The 21,897-nt window shown below is 40.3% G+C and overlaps 1 protein-coding gene across 1 annotated transcript in view; it reads right to left on the reverse strand.

Annotated features, from left to right (window-relative positions):
- Positions 1-2,451: 2,451 nt before the first annotated feature.
- zmp:0000001236 (mastermind-like protein 2) overlaps positions 2,452-21,897 on the reverse strand; it is a 212,219-nt gene continuing 192,773 nt past the window's right edge. Inside the window, exons 4-6 of the mRNA XM_065024150.1 lie at positions 6,769-6,948; positions 4,346-4,451; positions 2,452-4,207 (exon numbers count right to left, since the gene is read on the reverse strand). Of these exons, the coding sequence (XP_064880222.1) occupies positions 3,291-4,207; positions 4,346-4,451; positions 6,769-6,948 (1,203 nt within the window). The 3' untranslated portion in view covers positions 2,452-3,290. The remainder of the gene's footprint in view (positions 4,208-4,345; positions 4,452-6,768; positions 6,949-21,897) is intronic.

Raw genomic sequence — 21,897 nt, forward strand, 5'->3', positions numbered from 1 at the left:
CCAGAGCGCTAAGAACCTTGGCGTGATCCTGGACAACACCCTGTCGTTCTCAACTAACATCAAGGCGGTGGCCCGTTCCTGTAGGTTCATGCTCTACAACATCCGCAGAGTACGACCCTGCCTCACACAGGAAGCGGCGCAGGTCCTAATCCAGGCACTTGTCATCTCCCGTCTGGATTACTGCAACTCGCTGTTGGCTGGGCTCCCTGCCTGTGCCATTAAACCCCTACAACTCATCCAGAACGCCGCAGCCCGTCTGGTGTTCAACCTTCCCAAGTTCTCTCACGTCACCCCGCTCCTCCGCTCTCTCCACTGGCTTCCAGTTGAAGCTCGCATCCGCTACAAGACCATGGTGCTTGCCTACGGAGCTGTGAGGGGAACGGCACCTCAGTACCTCCAGGCTCTGATCAGGCCCTACACCCAAACAAGGGCACTGCGTTCATCCACCTCTGGCCTGCTCGCCTCCCTACCACTGAGGAAGTACAGTTCCCGCTCAGCCCAGTCAAAACTGTTCGCTGCTCTGGCCCCCCAATGGTGGAACAAACTCCCTCACGACGCCAGGACAGCGGAGTCAATCACCACCTTCCGGAGACACCTGAAACCCCACCTCTTTAAGGAATACCTAGGATAGGATAAAGTAATCCCTCTCACCCCCCCCCCTTAAAAGATTTAGATGCACTACTGTTCCACTGGATGTCATAAGGTGAATGCACCAATTTGTAAGTCGCTCTGGATAAGAGCGTCTGCTAAATTACTTAAATGTAAATGTAAATGTATGAGATTATCATTCCCCTAATGTACACCTTAAAGGCTTCCCAAAATTATGTGTGTGTGTGTGTGTGTGTGGGGGGGGTCGGCTTTTCTCTGTCCTCTATATCTACATTTGAAATGGGAAAGGTTTTTATACCACATATAATCACACCACCAAATAGTTTATTAAAACACACTATTTTGCAAAGAAGGTCTACAGTAACCTAAACAGCATTCTGTAGGATAGCAACATGGTGTAGCCGGAGGACAGCTAGCCTCCGTCCTCCTCTGGGTACATTGAATTTAATACAAAACCTAGGAGGCTCATGGTTCTCACCCCCTTCAATAGACTTACACAGTAATTATGACAACTTCCGGAGGACGTCTTCCAACCTATCAGAGCTCTTGCAGCATGAACTGACAAGTTGTCCACCCAATCAAAGGATCAGAGAATGAATCTAGGACTGAAAGCACAAGCTACAGCTAACTAGCACTGCAGTGTATAACATGTGGAGAGTAGTTGACTCAGAGAGAGAGACAATAGTTGAACAGTTTTGAACCAAATTAATTTCTTCCAATATTTACCTCTCTAAATAATCCTTCCTGGAACAGCAACAGAAAGTACAAAAGGCTCTTTATTTAAAAACATTTTTTTTATTCATTAAATTGTTTATAACGTCGTATATATTTTTTTTCTCCCAATAGATTATTAAATATTAGATCAAAAAAAATCTAAAATAAATTGTTTAAGATGTGGCTTGCCGTTCAAACCAGTCCCAGGCGATAAGCCAGAAAAGTAGAAATAACATGATGAGCCCTACTACAGTACTCTACTTCTGACCAGAGCATTATGTGGTAGAGCATAATAAAAGGGGAGGTATATCCTGTCATGACACCCTATTCCCTACTACAGTACTCTACTTCTGACCAGAGCATTATGTGGTAGAGCATAATAAAAGGGGAGGTATATCCTGTCATGACACCCTATTCCCTACTACAGTACTCTACTTCTGACCAGAGCATTATGTGGTAGAGCATAATAAAAGGGGAGGTATATCCTGTCATGACACCCTATTCCCTACTACAGTACTCTACTTCTGACCAGAGCATTATGTGGTAGAGCATAATAAAAGGGGAGGTATATCCTGCCATGACACCCTATTCCCTACTACAGTACTCTACTTCTGACCAGAGCATTATGTGGTAGAGCATAATAAAAGGGGAGGTATATCCTGTCATGACACCCTATTCCCTACTACAGTACTCTACTTCTGACCAGAGCATTATGTGGTAGAGCATAATAAAAGGGGAGGTATATCCTGTCATGACACCCTATTCCCTACTACAGTACTCTACTTCTGACCAGAGCATTATGTGGTAAAGGGGACTTACGGCGTCATTTGGGACAAAGTCTGGAAGTATGACAGCCACTTCCTGTTCACATTAGACCATGGTTGGACCCCTCTACCCCATGTATTACAGGGCCCACATGGCTCTAGTCACTAGCAGTACACTACCTCCCATATCTGTGTCAGAAATGACACCCTATCCCCTACATAATGAAGACTGGGTAGTGCACTATGTATGGAATAGGGTGACATTTCTAACCCCACCAGGGTTTGTGGTTATAACCCATGTTATGAAAAGAGAAAGGTTTGATAGAATATATTCAGAATCAGGTCAAGACGCTGTCAGAGAATCTTCTTATTCAATGAACCTTTATAATGTACTCAAATATTATTATACAGAATATATATTTCTTCACAGGAATACACAAAAGGTACAATTAGATATCAAATTATATATTGGGTTTACAAAATGACATTATAGCTTTGCAAATGTAATCCCTTTAGGTGAATTCTGACTCATGGCCATTCATGGTCTGTGTTTCAAATGATACCCTATTCCCTATATAGTGCACTACTTTCAACCATAGCCCTATGGATCCTGGTCAGAAGTAGTGCAGTATAAAGGGAATAGGGTGCCATTTGGGATGCACTACCCAAGGCCATCCATAGTCTCTGTGGGGAAAGTTCTGCGTTTGCAGTTATCAGTCTTTATGGATGGGTCCTGGAGTTTATCCTGACCAGAAGAGGGAGGAGCTCCTGGCTCTAGTTGGAGCCTATAATTAAGGTCAGGAGTTTTTCCACACCACATGGCCCATCTAACCTGGAAAAACTCCTGACCAGCGCTCCCAATTCTATGGAATGTTTTGATTGAAAAACTGGCCACCAATTCTGTGGAATTGTTCTACAGAAAAACTCTCTGGAATGAACCCCAATTCACGAGACATGCAGAGAAAAAGTCTGGAATGAACCTGAATTCATGAGAATAGAAGAGAAAAACTCTCTGGAATGAACCTGAATTCATGAGAATAGAAGAGAAAAACTCTCTGGAATGAACCTGAATTCATGAGAGCTGCATGGAAAACTCTGGGCCCTATTTATGCAATCCCACATCATCCCGCTTTATGAGTGACTGCCCAGGATCTCATCGAGGTCACTTTATGAGTGACTGCCCAGGATCTCATCGAGGTCACTTTATGAGTGACTGCCCAGGATCTCATCGAGGTTGATGTCTTTCATCCAGTCGTCGTTGCCGGATCCAGACTTCAGCAGCGAGTCGATGAAGTCTGAGTCAGTGTTGATCCCTGGGACGGTGTTGTCTCCCTCCTGGAGGAATTCAAAGGTCAGTCGGTTAACAGCCCGGCTGTTCTGGGTCTGGTAGCTTCCCCCAGGGTTGTGGTTATGTGGTGGGAAGACCCCGATGGTGCTGCCTCCAGCGGGAACCCTCTGCTCCGGAGAGGCCTGGTTGAGGCTTGGTAGCCCTGGCAGAGGAGGCATCATGGGTTGGTTGGGTCTGGGGTTGGTGGTGGTGGTGGTGGAGCTGCGGAGGGCTGGGTTCAGAGGCAGCATGCCAACTTCTGGTGCCACCTGGTTGGGTGGGCCAGGGCCTATGTGCCGGGGGCCAGGAGGGTACTGGTGGCTGGACATGTCGAGCTGAGACTGGGAATGGGCACCCTGTGGTTGGAGCGAGTTCGGGGGCTGCCTTACCCCGAGAGACCCAGGGACCATGATAGGAGCTTTAGCTCCAGGAGGCCAGCCCATCACACCCCCCAGCCCGAGACCCTGGCCCTGACTGGGCATCCCTCCACTCTGCTGGCCTACTGATGTCCTTGAGGGATGTTGTACACTGGTAAGACCACCCACCTCAAACCCATTACCCTGGCCGTTGGGAGGACCAGGGAACCTGGGCTTGTTTTGGTTGAGTCCGACTCCGAGTCCCATCTTGGTCTGGTTGTTGTGCTGTTGGATCTGGTGGAGGCCTCTCCCAAACCTCCAGTCCGTGGGAGGAGGGGTCATCTTTGATCCCGGGCCGCTGGGCATGTGGCAGGACATGGATAGAAGGTCACTCTGGTCAGACCCGTTGGTCGACAACGACTGGGAAGAACTCATACCTGAATACACAAAGAATGTTCTGATTCTGTTCTGATTGGCTCGTACAGACACAAACAATGATGGAAAACCATTAAGAGCCAATACTGATTTTTTCCTTCCTACATGGAAGCAATGAATGATTCAAATGAATGATGTACCTGTGAAAAGGCCTGTAGGTTGGACCATTCCTCGGGGCTGTTTATAGTCTGGTGGTGGTCTGGTTAGATGACGGTTAAACAGATCCTGGCTACTATTGATTTTGTCCTGAAACACAACAGAAAGAGACAATGAAACAACAATGACATTTTGTTTACATGTTCAAATCCAACATGAGATTGTCAGGGGTGGGATTGAAGGGGAACGCGTGGGAACTGTCTGAGTTCTCAAAGTGAAACATTTTGTAAGACAGAGTCACATGATAACCTAGAGCTCAGAGTCAGATGTTAACCTAGAGCTCAGTCAGATGTTAACATGATAACCTAGAGCTCAGTCAGATGTTAACATGATAACCTAGAGCTCAGTCAGATGTTAACATGATAACCTAGAGCTCAGTCAGATGTTAACATGTTAACCTAGAGCTCAGTCAGATGTTAACATGATAACCTAGAGCTCAGAGTCAGATGTTAACATGATAACCTAGAGCTCAGAGTCAGATGTTAACATGATAACCTAGAGCTCAGAGTCAGATGTTAACCTAGAGCTCAGAGTCAGATGTTAACATGATAACCTAGAGCTCAGAGTCAGATGTTAACATGATAACCTAGAGCTCAGAGTCAGATGTTAACATGATAACCTAGAGCTCAGTCAGATGTTAACATGATAACCTAGAGCTCAGAGTCAGATGTTAACATGATAACCTAGAGCTCAGAGTCAGATGTTAACATGATAACCTAGAGCTCAGAGTCAGATGTTAACATGATAACCTAGAGCTCAGAGTCAGATGTTAACATGATAACCTAGAGCTCAGAGTCAGATGTTAACCTAGAGCTCAGAGTCAGATGATAACATGTTAACCTAGAGCTCAGGGTCAGATGTTAACATGATAACCTAGAGCTCAGAGTCAGATGTTAACATGATAACCTAGAGCTCAGAGTCAGATGTTAACATGATAACCTAGAGCTCAGGGTCAGATGTTAACATGATAACCTAGAGCGCAGAGTCAGATGTTAACCTAGAGCTCAGAGTCAGATGTTAACATGATAACCTAGAGCTCAGGGTCAGATGTTAACATGATAACCTAGAGCGCAGAGTCAGATGTTAACCTAGAGCTCAGAGTCAGATGTTAACCTAGAGCTCAGGGTCAGATGTTAACATGATAACCTAGAGCTCAGAGTCAGATGTTAACATGATAACCTAGAGCTCAGAGTCAGATGTTAACATGATAACCTAGAGCTCAGTCAGATGTTAACATGATAACCTAGAGCTCAGTCAGATGTTAACATGATAACCTAGAGCTCAGAGTCAGATGTTAACATGATAACCTAGAGCTCAGAGTCAGATGTTAACCTAGAGCTCAGAGTCAGATGTTAACATGATAACCTAGAGCTCAGAGTCAGATGTTAACATGATAACCTAGAGCTCAGTCAGATGTTAACATGATAACCTAGAGCTCAGAGTCAGATGTTAACATGTTAACCTAGAGCTCAGAGTCAGATGTTAACATGTTAACCTAGAGCTCAGTCAGATGTTAACATGATAACCTAGAGCTCAGAGTCAGATGTTAACATGATAACCTAGAGCTCAGAGTCAGATGTTAACATGATAACCTAGAGCTCAGAGTCAGATGTTAACATGATAACCTAGAGCGCAGAGTCAGATGTTAACATGATAACCTAGAGCTCAGAGTCAGATGTTAACATGATAACCTAGAGCTCAGTCAGATGTTAACCTAGAGCTCAGGGTCAGATGTTAACATGATAACCCAGAGCTCAGGGTCAGATGTTAACCTAGAGCTCAGGGTCAGATGTTAACATGATAACCTAGAGCTCAGGGTCAGATGTTAACCTAGAGCTCAGTCAGATGTTAACATGATAACCTAGAGCTCAGGGTCAGATGTTAACCTAGAGCACAGAGTCAGATGTTAACATGATAACCTAGAGCTCAGAGTCAGATGTTAACATGATAACCTAGAGCTGACAGAGTCATTGATGATAACCTAGAGCCGACAGAGTCATTGATGATAACCTAGAGCTCACAGAGTCATTGATGATAACCTAGAGCTCACAGAGTCATTGATGATAACCTATAGCTCACAGAGTCATTGATGATAACCTAGAGCTCACAGAGTCATTGATGATAACCTAGAGCTCACAGAGTCATTGATGATAACCTCAAAGTCATTGATGATAACACTCACAGAGTCATTGATGATAACCTCACAGAGTCATGATGATAACCTAGAGCTCACAGAGTCATTGATGATAACCTAGAGCTCACAGAGTCATTGATGATAACCTAGAGCTCACAGAGTCATTGATGATAACCTAGAGCTCACAGAGTCATTGATGATAACCTAGAGCTCACAGAGTCATTGATGATAACCTAGAGCTCACAGAGTCATTGATGATAACCTAGAGCTCACAGAGTCATTGATGATGTGCTGCTGCTGGGCTAGCTGTCTCTGCATGACCTTCCCTGGTCCTGGGGGTTTCTGCTGGGTGTTGGAGCCAGGGGCAGGGGGGCGTTGGTGGGTCTGGGCCTGGGTCTGGGCTGACATCCCCACGAGGCTGCCGTTGCTGGGCAGACGAGGCCCAGGAGGCATCTGGTTAGAGAGGAAAGCAGAGGGAAATAAGGTGATCTTTATTTCAACGTAAGTGCCTTGCTCAAGGGCACAACAGCAGGAGATAGCAGTACATGGGATCTGAAAACAGTTGCAAGATCAACTTCAATGTTTTAATTTACATGAATAATACCTTGATATGGGAGTATCTCTATTCAATGCATTGGTTCAGTAGCCCACTGGAGGTATTATCCAGTCAAAACAACACAATAACACAAATCTGCCACTAGAGGGCAAACCTCCATAACAAACCACAAGGTTCTGGTGTGAAAACGACACCACCTCTCTGTATGGAGGCTACGGCCACTCCCCCTGAAGCAGCAACACAACAGACTTGGAGAGAGGTTCCTTTGGGAGGGGGCGAGACAGGGGAGAAAGGTTTCTTTCAAGAGGGAGCGGTTCTTTTTCAGGGAGAGAGAGGCTTCTTTTAGGGGGGGACGGACGGACTAGTCTTCCTCAAGGCAAAGCTGTTCCCTTGACAAATGGTTCTGACGAGGATGGAAATAATACCCGAGACGGCGGGAACTGAACTGTGTGCCGACGAGAGAGGTTCAGTATCTCCCCTCCCGACTACTGCTGCTTACCTCCCACGAACAACCTCCTTTTACCCAAAACACTAGGATCAGTTCCTCCCTGTCCATGTAATCTTATTAATTATTATCTAAAAGCCTAAACTGAATCTAGATCGGTACCATAACTACAGTCTACCTCCCTATATTTAACATTTAACATTTAAGTCATTTAGCAGACGCTCTTATCCAGAGCGACTTAACAAAGCATTGATTGTCTGCTTCCCAATGCACTGATCCCCGATCAGTTCTTATCCCCTGTCACCGTGGATACCTTGTACGTTCCAATCCCTCAGCTGATCTAGGATCAGTTTGGTTTCCCCTTGGCTGTAGTATCTCAGAATCTCCCAGGTTCCTTATTCATTATGATCCAAAAAAGTGGAATGGATCCTTGATCTGCATTCCTAAAGGCTGGAATATAAAGTGGAATGGATCCTCGATCAGCACTCCTAAAGGCTGGAATATAAAGTGGAATGGATCCTCGATCAGCACTCCTAAAGGCTGGAATATAAAGTGGAATGGATCCTCGATCAGCACTCCTAAAGGCTGGAATATAAAGTGGAATGGATCCTCGATCAGCACTCCTAAAGGCTGGAATATAAAGTGGAATGGATCCTCGATCTGCACTCCTAAAGGCTGGAATATAAAGTGGAATGGATCCTCGATCAGCACTCTAAAGGCTGGAATATAAAGTGGAATGGATCCTCGATCAAAGCTGGAATATAAAGTGGAATGGATCTCGATCTAAAGGCTGGAATATAAAGTGGAATGGATCCTCAGCACTCCCCTAAAGATCTGCACTCCTAAAGGCTGGAATATAAAGTGGAATGGATCCTCGATCAGCACTCCTAAAGGCTGGAATATAAAGTGGAATGGATCCTCGATCCTAAAGGCTGGAATATAAAGTGGAATGGATCCTCGATCAGCACTCCTAAAGGCTGGAATATAAAGTGGAATGGATCCTCGATCAGCACTCCTAAAGGCTGGAATATAAAGTGGAATGGATCCTCGATCCTAAAGGCTGGAATATAAAACTCCATCACTTCCCCCATGTAGGTTGTGTTGTTGTGTTTTCTTGTTGTGTTATGTTTTGCTTGTTGTGGTGTGTTGTTGTTGTGGTGTGTTGTGTTGTTGTTGTGGTGGTGTGTTGTTGTGGTGTGTTGTGGTGTTGTTGTTGTGGTGGTGTGTTGTTGTGTTTGTTGTGTGTTGTTGTTGTTGTGTGTTGTGTTGTTGTGTGTGTTGTGGTGTGTGTGTTGTTGTGTGTGTTGTGTGTTGTGGTGTGTTGTTGTGGTGTGTTGTGGTGTGTTGTTTGTGGTGTGTTGTTGTGTGTGTTGTGTTGTTGTGGTGTGTTGTTGTGGTGTGTTGTGGTGTTGTTGTTGTTGTGGTGTGTTGTTGTGGTGTGTTGTTGTGGTGTGTTGTGGTGTGTTGTGGTGTGTTGTTGTTGTGTTGTGGTGTGTTGTTGTTGTGGTGTGTTGTGGTGTGTTGTGGTGGTGTGTGTTGTGTGTGTTGTGTGTGTTGTTGTGGTGTGTTTGTTGTGGTGTTTGTGGTGTGTTGTGTGTGTTGTGTTGTTGTGTGTGTTGTGTGTTGTGGTGTGTTGTGGTGGTGTGTTGTGGTGTGTTGTGGTGTGTTGTGGTGTGTTGTTGTGGTGTGTTGTTGTGGTGTGTTGTGGTGTGTTGTTGTGGTGTGTTGTGGTGTGTTGTTGTGGTGTGTTGTTGTGGTGTGTTGTGGTGTGTTTTGCTGTTGTGGTGTGTTGTTGTTGTGGTGTGTTGTGTTGTTGTTGTGGTGGTGTGTTGTGGTGTGTTGTTGTGGTGGTGTGTTGTGGTGGTGTGTTGTTGTGGTGTGTTGTTGTTGTTGTTGTGGTGGTGTGTTGTGTTGTGGTGGTGTGTTGTTGTGGTGTGTTGTTGTTGTTGTGGTGGTGTGTTGTGTTGTTGTGGTGTTTGTTATGGTGTGTTGTTGTTGTTGTGGTGTGTTGTTGTTGTTATTGTGGTGTGTTGTGTTGTTGTGGTGTGTTGTTGTTGTTGTGGTGTGTTGTTGTTGTTATTGTGGTGTGTTGTGGTGTATTGTGTTGTTGTTGTTGTTGTGGTGTGTTATTGTTGTGGTGTGTTGTGGTGTATTGTGTTGTATGTTGTTGTGGTGGTGTGTTGTTGTGGTGTGTTGTTGTTGTGGTGGTGTGTTGTGGTGGTGTGTTGTTGTGGTGTGTTGTTGTGGTGTGTTGTTGTGGTGTGTTGTGGTGTGTTGTGGTGGTGTGTTGTTGTGGTGTGTTGTTGTGGTGGTGGTGTGTTGTGGTGGTGTGTTGTTGTGGTGTGTTGTGGTGTGTTGTGGTGGTGTGTTGTTGTGGTGTGTTGTTGTGGTGTGTTGTGGTGTGTTGTGGTGGTGTGTTGTTGTGTTGTTGTTGTTGTGTGGTATGTTGTTGTGGTGTGTTGTTGTTGTTGTGTGGTATGTTGTTGTTGTTGTGCCCATGTCTGCTACCTGGTGCACATTAGGCTGAGAGCCTTAGCAGGCCTGTTAATAGTTATAAAGGAGCTGTTAATTTCTTCTTCTATTGGAGGTGGAGTGTAAACTACAGACAGACTTCAATCTTTATTTGGTTCCTCCAAGTTGGTTTCCTACTTTCTTCAGTACCGTGCAGCCTGTATCTTCTGGCAGTATTGAGTACCTTGTCTTCTGGCAGTATTGAGTACCTTGTCTTCAGGCAGTATTGAGTACCTTGTCTTCTGGCAGTATTGAGTACCGTGCAGCCTGCATCTTCTGGCAGTATTGAGTAACTTGTCTTCTGGCAGTATTGAGTACCTTGTCTTCTGGCAGTATTGAGTACCTTGCCTTCTGGCAGTATTGAGTACCTTGCCTTCTGGCAGTATTGAGTACCTTGTCTTCTGGCAGTATTGAGTACCTTGTCTTCAGGCAGTATTGAGTAGCTTGTCTTCAGGCAGTATTGAGTACCTTGTCTTCAGGCAGTATTGAGTACCTTGTCTTCTGGCAGTATTGAGTACCTTGTCTTCTGGCAGTATTGAGTACCGTGCAGCCTGCATCTTCTGGCAGTATTGAGTAACTTGCCTTCAGGCAGTATTGAGTACCTTGTCTTCTGGCAGTATTGAGTACCTTGTCTTCAGGCAGTATTGAGTACCTGGCCTTCTGGCAGTATTGAGTACCTCAGCTTCAGCCCAGTATTGAGTACCTCAGCTTCAGCCCAGTATTGAGTACCTTGTCTTCAGGCAGTATTGAGTACCTTGCAGCATGTGTCTTCAGGCAGTATTGAGTACCTCATCTTCAGCCCAGTATTGAGTACCTTGTCTTCAGGCAGTATTGAGTACCTTGTCTTTAGGCAGTATTGAATACCGTGCAGCCTGTATCTTCTGGCAGTATTGAGTACCTTGTCTTCTGGCAGTATTGAGTACCTTGTCTTCTGGCAGTATTGAGTACCTTGTCTTCTGGCAGTATTGAGTACCTTGCCTTCTGGCAGTATTGAGTACCTTGCCTTCTGGCAGTATTGAGTACCTTGTCTTCTGGCAGTATTGAGTACCGTGCAGCCTGCATCTTCTGGCAGTATTGAGTACCTTGTCTACTGGCAGTATTGAGTACCTTGCCTTCATGCAGTATTGAGTATCTTGTCTTTAGGCAGTATTGTGTACCGTGCAGCATGTGTCTTCAGGCAGTACTGAGTACCTTGTCTTTAGGCAGTATTGAGTACCGTGCAGCATGTGTCTTCAGGCAGTATTGAGTACCTTGTCTTCATGCAGTATTCAATAATATTTTGTTTTTTAAATAGGTTTTTCACTGGTAATTTACTTATAGAATTAGAAATAATAGTACCAACAGTTTGTTTTTGATCAACCTGCTTAACTTGTGAATTAATGTGAATTAGATTGAAATATTTACATAAACTGCCTTTCAGAAAGTATTCAGCCCACTGAAATCCTCAGCAATCTACACACAATACCCCATAATGACATCACAATACCCCATAATGACATCACAATACCCCATAATGACATCACAATACCCCATAATGACATCACAATACCCCATAATGACATCACAATACCCCATAATGACATCACAATACCCCATAATGACATCACAATACCCATAATGACATCACAATACCCCATAATGACATCACAATACCCCATAATGACATCACAATACCCCATAATGACATCACAATACCCCATAATGACAAAGCGAAAACAGGTTTTTATACATTTTGGAAAATGTATTACAAATAAAAATAAAAACAGAAATACCTCATTTACATAAGTATTCAGACCCTTTGCTATGAGCCTCGACATTGAGCTCAGTTGCATCCTGTTTCCATTGATCATCCTTGGTAAATTCAAATGATTGGACATGATTTGGAAAGGCACACACCTGTCTATATAAGGTCCCACAGTTGACAGTGCATCAGAGCAAAAACCAAGCCATGAGGTCGAAGGAATTGTCCGTAGAGCTCCGAGACAGGATTGTGTCGAGGCACAGATCTGGGGAAGGGTACCGAAACATTCCTGCAGCATTGAAGGTCCCCAAGAACAGTGGCCTCCATCATTCTTAAATGGAAGAAGTTTGGAACCACCAAGACTCTTCCTAGAGCTGGCCACCCAGCCAAACTGAGCAATCAGGGGAGAATGGTCTTTGTCAAAGTACTGCGTAAAGGGTCTGAATACTTATGAAAATGTCATATTTCCAAGTTTTTAAAAAATTAAAAAATTGAAAAAATTGATAAAAACCTGTTTTTGTTTTGTCATTATAAGTTATTGTGTGCAGATTGATGAGGGAGAAAAAATGATTTAATACATTTTAGAATAAGGCTGTAACGTAAAAAAATGACGAAAAATTCAAGGGGTCTGAATACTTCCCGAATGCACAGTATGTAAGTCAGAAGCCTAATGTTGTGCCCTTTTCCCTAATCCCTACCCTTAGGGCTCTGGTCAAAAGTCTCTATATAGTGTATTAGGGCACCATTTAGGACATAGTCAGAATCACTAAACAGGTTCCCATCTCTTTATGTGAATAAAGTACGTCGGGAAAAAGAGGCCTGATGGAAACAGATAATTTGTCGGTAAACTTTCCAAATGTCAAAAATACGCTAGAGAAGGTGGGATATTTTTGTGTCAGTAAAATGTATTACGCTTGAAACACTTTCCCGTACAAATATTGATATAATAACTATTATATCGAAGTCAACGTGGAGTCACATGATGACATGTTGTGTGGTCCTCCCACTGCGACTCGGGAAAGCATGCAGTTCATTAGGCTACACATGATATAAATGATGATGAACGTGAACGCGTGGTGAAAGGGGACTACAGAGACAATAACCAGAAGACAAACACTCACTGTAGAGAAAAGAAGTGGATGTCAATGTCTGGGACAGACTGCCTCTGAGATGGACAAACAAAAGCCCGAGAGGAATAGCGAAGAGAAAGTGTATGTACTCAGTTCTCAGATTTCTCAATGATGTTGTACAAAAGAACAGATGGCAATAAAGTCACAGTCAGAGACAGAAAAAGAAGCAGAGAAGCTGTATCACTGATGTTGACATTTGGCCTAAATACAATGGCAACATAATCTAAATACTAATAAATACTACTAAAACATCATCTAAATACTACTAAAACATCATCTACATACTACTAAAACATCATCTAAATACTACTAAAACATCATCTAAATACTACTACATCATCATCTAAATACTACTACAACATCATCTAAATACTAATAAATACTACTAAAACATCATCTAAATACTAATAAAAACTACTACATCATCATCTAAATACTAATAAATACTACTACATCATCATCTAAATACTACTACAGCATCATCTAAATACTACTACATAATCATCTAAATACTACTACAACATCATCTAAATACTAATAAATACTACTACAACATCATCTAAATACTAATAAAAACTACCACATCATCATCTAAATACTAATAAATACTACTACATCATCATCTAAATACTACTACAACATCATCTAAATACTACTACATCATCATCTAAATACTACTACAACATCATCTAAATACTAATAAATACTACTACAACATCATCTAAATACTAATAAATACTACTACATCATCATCTAAATACTAATAAATACTACTACAACATCATCTAAATACTACTACAACATCATCTAAATACTAATAAATACTACTACAACATCATCTAAATACTACTACAACATCATCTAAATACTACTACATCATCATCTAAATACTACTACATCATCATCTAAATACTACTACATCATCATCTAAATACTACTATAACATCATCTAAATACTACTACAACATCATCTAAATACTAATAAATACTACTACATCATCATCTAAATACTACTACATCATCATCTAAATACTAATAAATACTACTACATCATCATCTAAATACTACTACATCATCATCTAAATACTAATAAATACTACTACATCATCATCTAAATACTAATAAATACTACTACATCATCATCTAAATACTAATAAATACTACTACATCATCATCTAAATACTACTACATCATCATCTAAATACTAATAAATACTACTACATCATCATCTAAATACTAATAAATACTACTACATCATCATCTAAATACTACTACATCATCATCTAAATACTACTAAATACTACTACAACATCATCTAAATACTACTACATCATCATCTAAATACTACTACATCATCATCTAAATACTACTAAATACTACTACATCATCATCTAAATACTACTAAATACTACTACATCATCATCTAAATACTACTAAATACTACTACATCATCATCTAAATACTACTACATCATCATCTAAATACTAATAAATACTACTACATCATCATCTAAATACTACTACAGCATCATCTAAATACTACTACATAATCATCTAAATACTACTACAACATCATCTAAATACTACTACATCATCATCTAAATACTACTACAACATCATCTAAATACTAATAAATACTACTACAACATCATCTAAATACTAATAAATACTACTACATCATCATCTAAATACTAATAAATACTACTACAACATCATCTAAATACTACTACAACATCATCTAAATACTAATAAATACTACTACAACATCATCTAAATACTACTACAACATCATCTAAATACTACTACATCATCATCTAAATACTACTACATCATCATCTAAATACTACTACATCATCATCTAAATACTACTATAACATCATCTAAATACTACTACAACATCATCTAAATACTAATAAATACTACTACATCATCATCTAAATACTACTACATCATCATCTAAATACTAATAAATACTACTACATCATCATCTAAATACTACTACATCATCATCTAAATACTAATAAATACTACTACATCATCATCTAAATACTAATAAATACTACTACATCATCATCTAAATACTACTACATCATCATCTAAATACTACTACATCATCATCTAAATACTACTAAAACATCATCTAAATACTAATAAATACTACTACATCATCATCTAAATACTACTACATCATCATCTAAATACTACTACAACATCATCTAAATACTAATAAATAATACTACAACATCATCTAAATACTACTACAACATCATCTAAATACTACTACATCATCATCTAAATACTACTACATCATCATCTAAATACTACTACATCATCATCTAAATACTACTATAACATCATCTAAATACTACTACAACATCATCTAAATACTAATAAATACTACTACATCATCATCTAAATACTACTACATCATCATCTAAATACTAATAAATACTACTACATCATCATCTAAATACTACTACATCATCATCTAAATACTAATAAATACTACTACATCATCATCTAAATACTAATAAATACTACTACATCATCATCTAAATACTAATAAATACTACTACATCATCATCTAAATACTACTACATCATCATCTAAATACTAATAAATACTACTACATCATCATCTAAATACTAATAAATACTACTACATCATCATCTAAATACTACTACATCATCATCTAAATACTACTACATCATCATCTAAATACTACTAAAACATCATCTAAATACTAATAAATACTACTACATCATCATCTAAATACTACTACATCATCATCTAAATACTACTAAATACTACTACAACATCATCTAAATACTACTACATCATCATCTAAATACTACTACATCATCATCTAAATACTACTAAATACTACTACATCATCATCTAAATACTACTAAATACTACTACATCATCATCTAAATACTACTAAATACTACTACATCATCATCTAAATACTACTACATCATCATCTAAATACTACTAAATACTACTACAACATCATCTAAATACTACTACAGCATCATCTAAATACTACTACATAATCATCTAAATACTACTACAACATCATCTAAATACTAATAAATACTACTACAACATCATCTAAATACTAATAAAAACTACTACATCATCATCTAAATACTAATAAATACTACTACAACATCATCTAAATACTACTACATCATCATCTAAATACTACTACAACATCATCTAAATACTACTACAACATCATCTAAATACTACTACATCATCGTCTAAATACTACTACAACATCATCTAAATACTACTACATCATCATCTAAATACTACTACATCATCATCTAAATACTACTACATCATCATCTAAATACTACTATAACATCATCTAAATACTACTACAACATCATCTAAATACTAATAAATACTACTACAACATCATCTAAATACTACTACAACATCATCTAAATACTACTACATCATCATCTAAATACTACTACATCATCATCTAAATACTACTACATCATCATCTAAATACTACTATAACATCATCTAAATACTACTACAACATCATCTAAATACTAATAAATACTACTACATCATCATCTAAATACTACTACATCATCATCTAAATACTAATAAATACTACTACATCATCATCTAAATACTACTACATCATCATCTAAATACTAATAAATACTACTACATCATCATCTAAATACTAATAAATACTACTACATCATCATCTAAATACTACTACATCATCATCTAAATACTACTACATCATCATCTAAATACTACTAAAACATCATCTAAATACTAATAAATACTACTACATCATCATCTAAATACTACTACATCATCATCTAAATACTACTAAAACATAATCTAAATACTAATAAATACTACTACATCATCATCTAAATACTACTACAACATCATCTAAATACTACTACAACATCATCTAAATACTACTACATCATCATCTAAATACTACTACATCATCATCTAAATACTACTAAATACTACTACATCATCATCTAAATACTACTAAATACTACTACATCATCATCTAAATACTACTACATCATCATCTAAATACTAATAAATACTACTACAACATCATCTAAATACTACTAAAACATCATCTAAATACTACTACAACTGCATCTAAATACTACTACAACATCATCTAAATACTAATAAATACTACTACAACATCATCTAAATACTAATAAATACTACTACATCATCATCTAAATACTAATAAATACTACTACATCATCATCTAAATACTACTACAACATCATCTAAATACTACTACAACATCATCTAAATACTACTACATCATCATCTAAATACTACTACAACATCATCTAAATACTAATAAATACTACTACAACATCATGTAAATACTACTACAACATCATCTAAATACTAATAAATACTACTACACCATCTAAATACTACTACACCATCTAAATACTACTACATCATCTAAATACTACTACATCATCTAATTACTAATAAATACTACTTCAACATCATCTATATACATCTAAATACTACTACAACAGCATCTAAATAATCTAAATACTACTACATCATCATATATATACATCTAAATACTAATAAATACTACTACAACATCATCTAAATACTACTACATAATCTAAATAATCTAAATACTACTACAACATCTAAATACTACTACAACATCTAAATACTACTACATCATCTAAATACTACTACATCATCTAAATACTACTACAACATCATCTAAATACTACTACAGCATCTAAATACTACTACAACATCATCTAAATACTACAACATCATCTAAATACTACTACAACATCATCTAAATACTTTCAACATCATCTAAATACTACAACATCATCTAAATACTACTACTACATCATCTAAATACTACTACAACATCATCTAAATACTACTACAGCATCTAAATACTACTACAACATCATGTAAATACTACTACATAATCTAAATACTACTACACCATCGTCTAAATCCTCTAAATACTTTCTCCCTCCCTCTCTCGGTCTCTCCATTTTCTCTCTCTCAATTCAATTATTGACATGTTTTTTTATTTCACCTTTATTTAACCAGGTAGGTCATTTGAGAACAAGTTCTCATTTACAACTGCGACAAGATAAAGCAAAGCAGTGTGAATTGTGAAACAGTGAATTATAAGTGAAATAATCTGTCTGTACACAGTTGTTTGGAAAATGACTTGTGTCCTGCACAAAGTAGATGTCCTAACCGACTTGCCATAACTAATTTGTTAACAAAAAATGTGTGGTGGTTGAAAAAACGAGTTATAATGACTCCAAACTAAGTGTATGTAAACTTCCGACTTCAACTGTCGGTCTATAACAGTTTGGGTCTAGAGTGTTTTGAAGAGGGGGATGTCCGCGGCAGCTTTCCAATCTTTGGGGATCTCAGACGATATGAAAGAGATGTTGAACAGGCTAGTAATAGGGGGTTGCAACAATTTCGACTGATAATTTTAGAAAGAGAGGGTCCAGATTGTCTTAGCCCGGCTGATTTGTAGGGATCCAGATCTTGCAGCTCTTTCAGAACATCAGCTGTCTGGATTTGGGTGAAGGAGAAGCGGGGTGACTTGGGCCTGTTTCTGCAGGGGGTGCAGAGCTGTTAACCGGGGTAGGAGTAGCCAGGTGGAAAGCATGGCCAGACGTAGAAAAATGCTAATTGGAATGATCGATTATCGTAGATTTATCGGTGACTTATCCTAGCCTCAGTGCAGTGGGCAGCTGGGAGGAGGTGCTCTTATTCTCCATGGACTTTAGTGTCCCAGAACTTTTTGGAATTAAGTGCTACAGGATGCAAATTTCTGTTTGAAAAAGCTAGCCTTGGCTAGCTTTTTCCTAACTGACTGTCTATATTGGTTCCTGACTTCCCTGAAAAGTTGCATATCATGGGGGCTATTCGATGGTAATGCAGAACGCCACAGGATGTTTTTGTGCTGGTCGAGGGCAGTCAAGTCTGGGGTGAATCAAGGGCTATATCTGTTCTTAGTTCTGCATATTTTGAACGGAGCATGCTTATTTAAGATGGTGAGGAAATGACTTTTAAAGAGCAACCAGGCATCCTCTACTGACGGGATGAGGTCAATATCCTTCCAGGATACCCGGGCCAGGTCGATTAGAAAGGCCTGCTCGCTGAAGTGTTTTAGGGAGCGTTTGACAGTGATGAGGGGTGGTCGTTTTACTGCAGACCCATTATGGACACAGGCAATGAGGCAGTGATCGCTGAGATCCTGGTTGAAAACCAGTTGTATTTAGTTGGTCAGGATGATATCTACATGTAAAGTAAAAGTTACATTGTCAAAGTAAACATATATCAACGATGGTCAAAGACAGGAATATAGACCGTTTGTAATTCAGTCTCTCTCTCCCCTACTCCGTTTTCTCTCAACACACATGCTAGAGGCAGAGGAAACTTCAAACAGCAGTCTGAGGAGAGAGAGAGAAAGGAAGCAACGAGTCCCTCAACTCTCTGTGGTTCACTGCTTCCAATTACCAGGCACCGTGAGAAGTTATGACCACCTCACACACACACAGAATGTTTTCAAATGATCTCGGAAAGGAGGCTGGCCGCGTGCGGTGCAGAAAGCCGACCCCAGTCTTTGTAGGAAGAACAACCTAGTAAGGAGTGTTTTGTTAGCATGTACATCTGAGTAGTCCTCTGTTAGTCATCCTGACATGTCATTAAGCTGTATTCCATTCCTCTCCTCTCTTTCTCTCCTCCCATTCTTCACAAGCTAAATGAATAACACCACGTGGCTCCAGTCTGGCTCTCTCTGGCCATCGGAAGGAGAGGGAGAAGGAGTGATGATCTATAGTCTTCTGTACTGCACTGCTGCGGGGCTCAGCGGCGCTAAGCTAGACAGATCAGAGGTAGGCTAAAATAGACAGATCAGAGGTAGGCTAAAATAGACAGATCAGAGGTAGGCTAAAATAGACAGAGCAGAGGTAGGCTAAAATAGACAGAGCAGAGGTAGGGTAAAATAGACAGATCAGGGGTAGGCTAAAATAGACAGATCAGGGGTAGGCTAAAATAGACAGAGCAGGGGTAGGCTAAAATAGACAGATCAGGGGTAGGCTAAAATAGACAGAGCAGGGGTAGGCTAAAATAGACAGATCAGGGGTAGGCTAAAATAGACAGATCAGAGGTAGGCTAAAATAGACAGATCAGCGGCGCTAAGCTAGACAGATCAGAGGTAGGCTAAAATAGACAGATCAGAGGTAGGCTAAAATAGACAGATCAGCGGTAGGCTAAAATAGACAGATCAGAGGTAGGCTAAAATAGACAGATCAGCGGCGCTAAGCTAGACAGATCAGAGGTAGGCTAAAATAGACAGATCAGCGGTAGGCTAAAATAGACAGATCAGGGGTAGGCTAAAATAGACAGATCAGCGGTAGGCTAAAATAGACAGATCAGGGGTAGGCTAAAATAGACAGAGCAGGGGTAGGCTAAAATAGACAGATCAGGGGTAGGCTAAAATAGACGGATCAGGGGTAGGCTAAAATAGACAGATCAGGGGTAGGCTAAAATAGACAGAGCAGGGGTAGGCTAAAATAGACAGATCAGCGGTAGGCTAAAATAGACAGATCAGGGGTAGGCTAAAATAGACAGATCAGAGGTAGGCTAAAATAGACAGATCAGGGGTAGGCTAAAATAGACAGATCAGAGGTAGGCTAAAATAGACAGATCAGCGGTAGGCTAAAATAGACAGATCAGGGGTAGGCTAAAATAGACAGATCAGCGGCGCTAAGCTAGACAGATCAGAGGTAGGCTAAAATAGACGGATCAGGGGTAGGTTAAAATAGACAGATCAGAGGTAGGTTAAAATAGACAGATCAGAGGTAGGTTAAAATAGACGGATCAGGGGTAGGTTAAAATAGACAGATCAGAGGTAGGCTAAAATAGACAGATCAGGGGTAGGCTAAAATAGACAGAGCAGGGGTAGGCTAAAATAGACATATCAGGGGTAGGCTAAAATAGACAGATCAGGGGTAGGCTAAAATAGACAGATCAGGGGTAGGTTAAAATAGACAGATCAGGGGTAGGTTAAGCTAGTCAGATCAGGGTAGGCTAAGCTAGACTAGGCTAAACTAGACAGATCAGGGACAGGCTAAGGTAGACTAGTTTAACTACACAGATCAGAGGTAAGCTAAACTAGACAGATCAGGGGTAGGTTAAGCTAAACTAGGCTAAACTAGACAGATCAGGGACAGGCTAAGGTAGACTAGTTTAACTACACAGATCAGAGGTAAGCTAAACTAGACAGATCAGGGGTAGGTTAAGCTTGTCAGATCAGGGTAGGCTAAGCTAAACAAAAGAGGGGTAGGCTAAAACTAGATTAGGATAAAATAGACAGATCAGGGGTAGACTAAACGAGACTAGGCTAAACTAGACCGACCAGGGGTAAACTAGACTAAGCTAGACAGATCAGGGGTAGTCTAAACTAGACAGATCAGGGGTAGTCTAAACTAGACAGATCAGTGGTAGTCTAAACTAGACAGATCAGTGGTAGTCTAAACTAGACAAGACTCTCTCTTTCTCTCCCTGTCAGCCCCTACCCAGCCCTTGCCCCAGCCCCTACCCCAGCCCCTACCCCAGCCCTTGCCCCAGCCCCTACCCCAGCCCTTGCCCCAGCCCCTACCCCAGCCCCTACCCCAGCCCTTGCCCCAGCCCCTACCCCAGCCCCTACCCCAGCCCTTGCCCCAGCCCCTACCCCAGCCCTTGCCTCTCTCAGCATCTCTCTCAGAGCACTGCTTCCTCCCAGGCAGCCTGCAGTCAGAACTCTGGTCCCGGGGGACGGCCTTGGCATCTGTACTTGGCTGCTGATCCCTTTCCCAGGAAACAAACACTCCCTTCACACAGCCTGTCTCTCTGTCTCTGGTTAGACCACTCCCTTCACACAGCCTGTCTCTCTGTCTCTGGTTAGACCACTCCCTTCACACAGCCTGTCTCTGGTTAGACCA

Source organism: Oncorhynchus nerka, linkage group LG11 (assembly GCF_034236695.1).
Source record: "Oncorhynchus nerka isolate Pitt River linkage group LG11, Oner_Uvic_2.0, whole genome shotgun sequence".
Taxonomy (NCBI): domain Eukaryota; kingdom Metazoa; phylum Chordata; class Actinopteri; order Salmoniformes; family Salmonidae; genus Oncorhynchus; species Oncorhynchus nerka.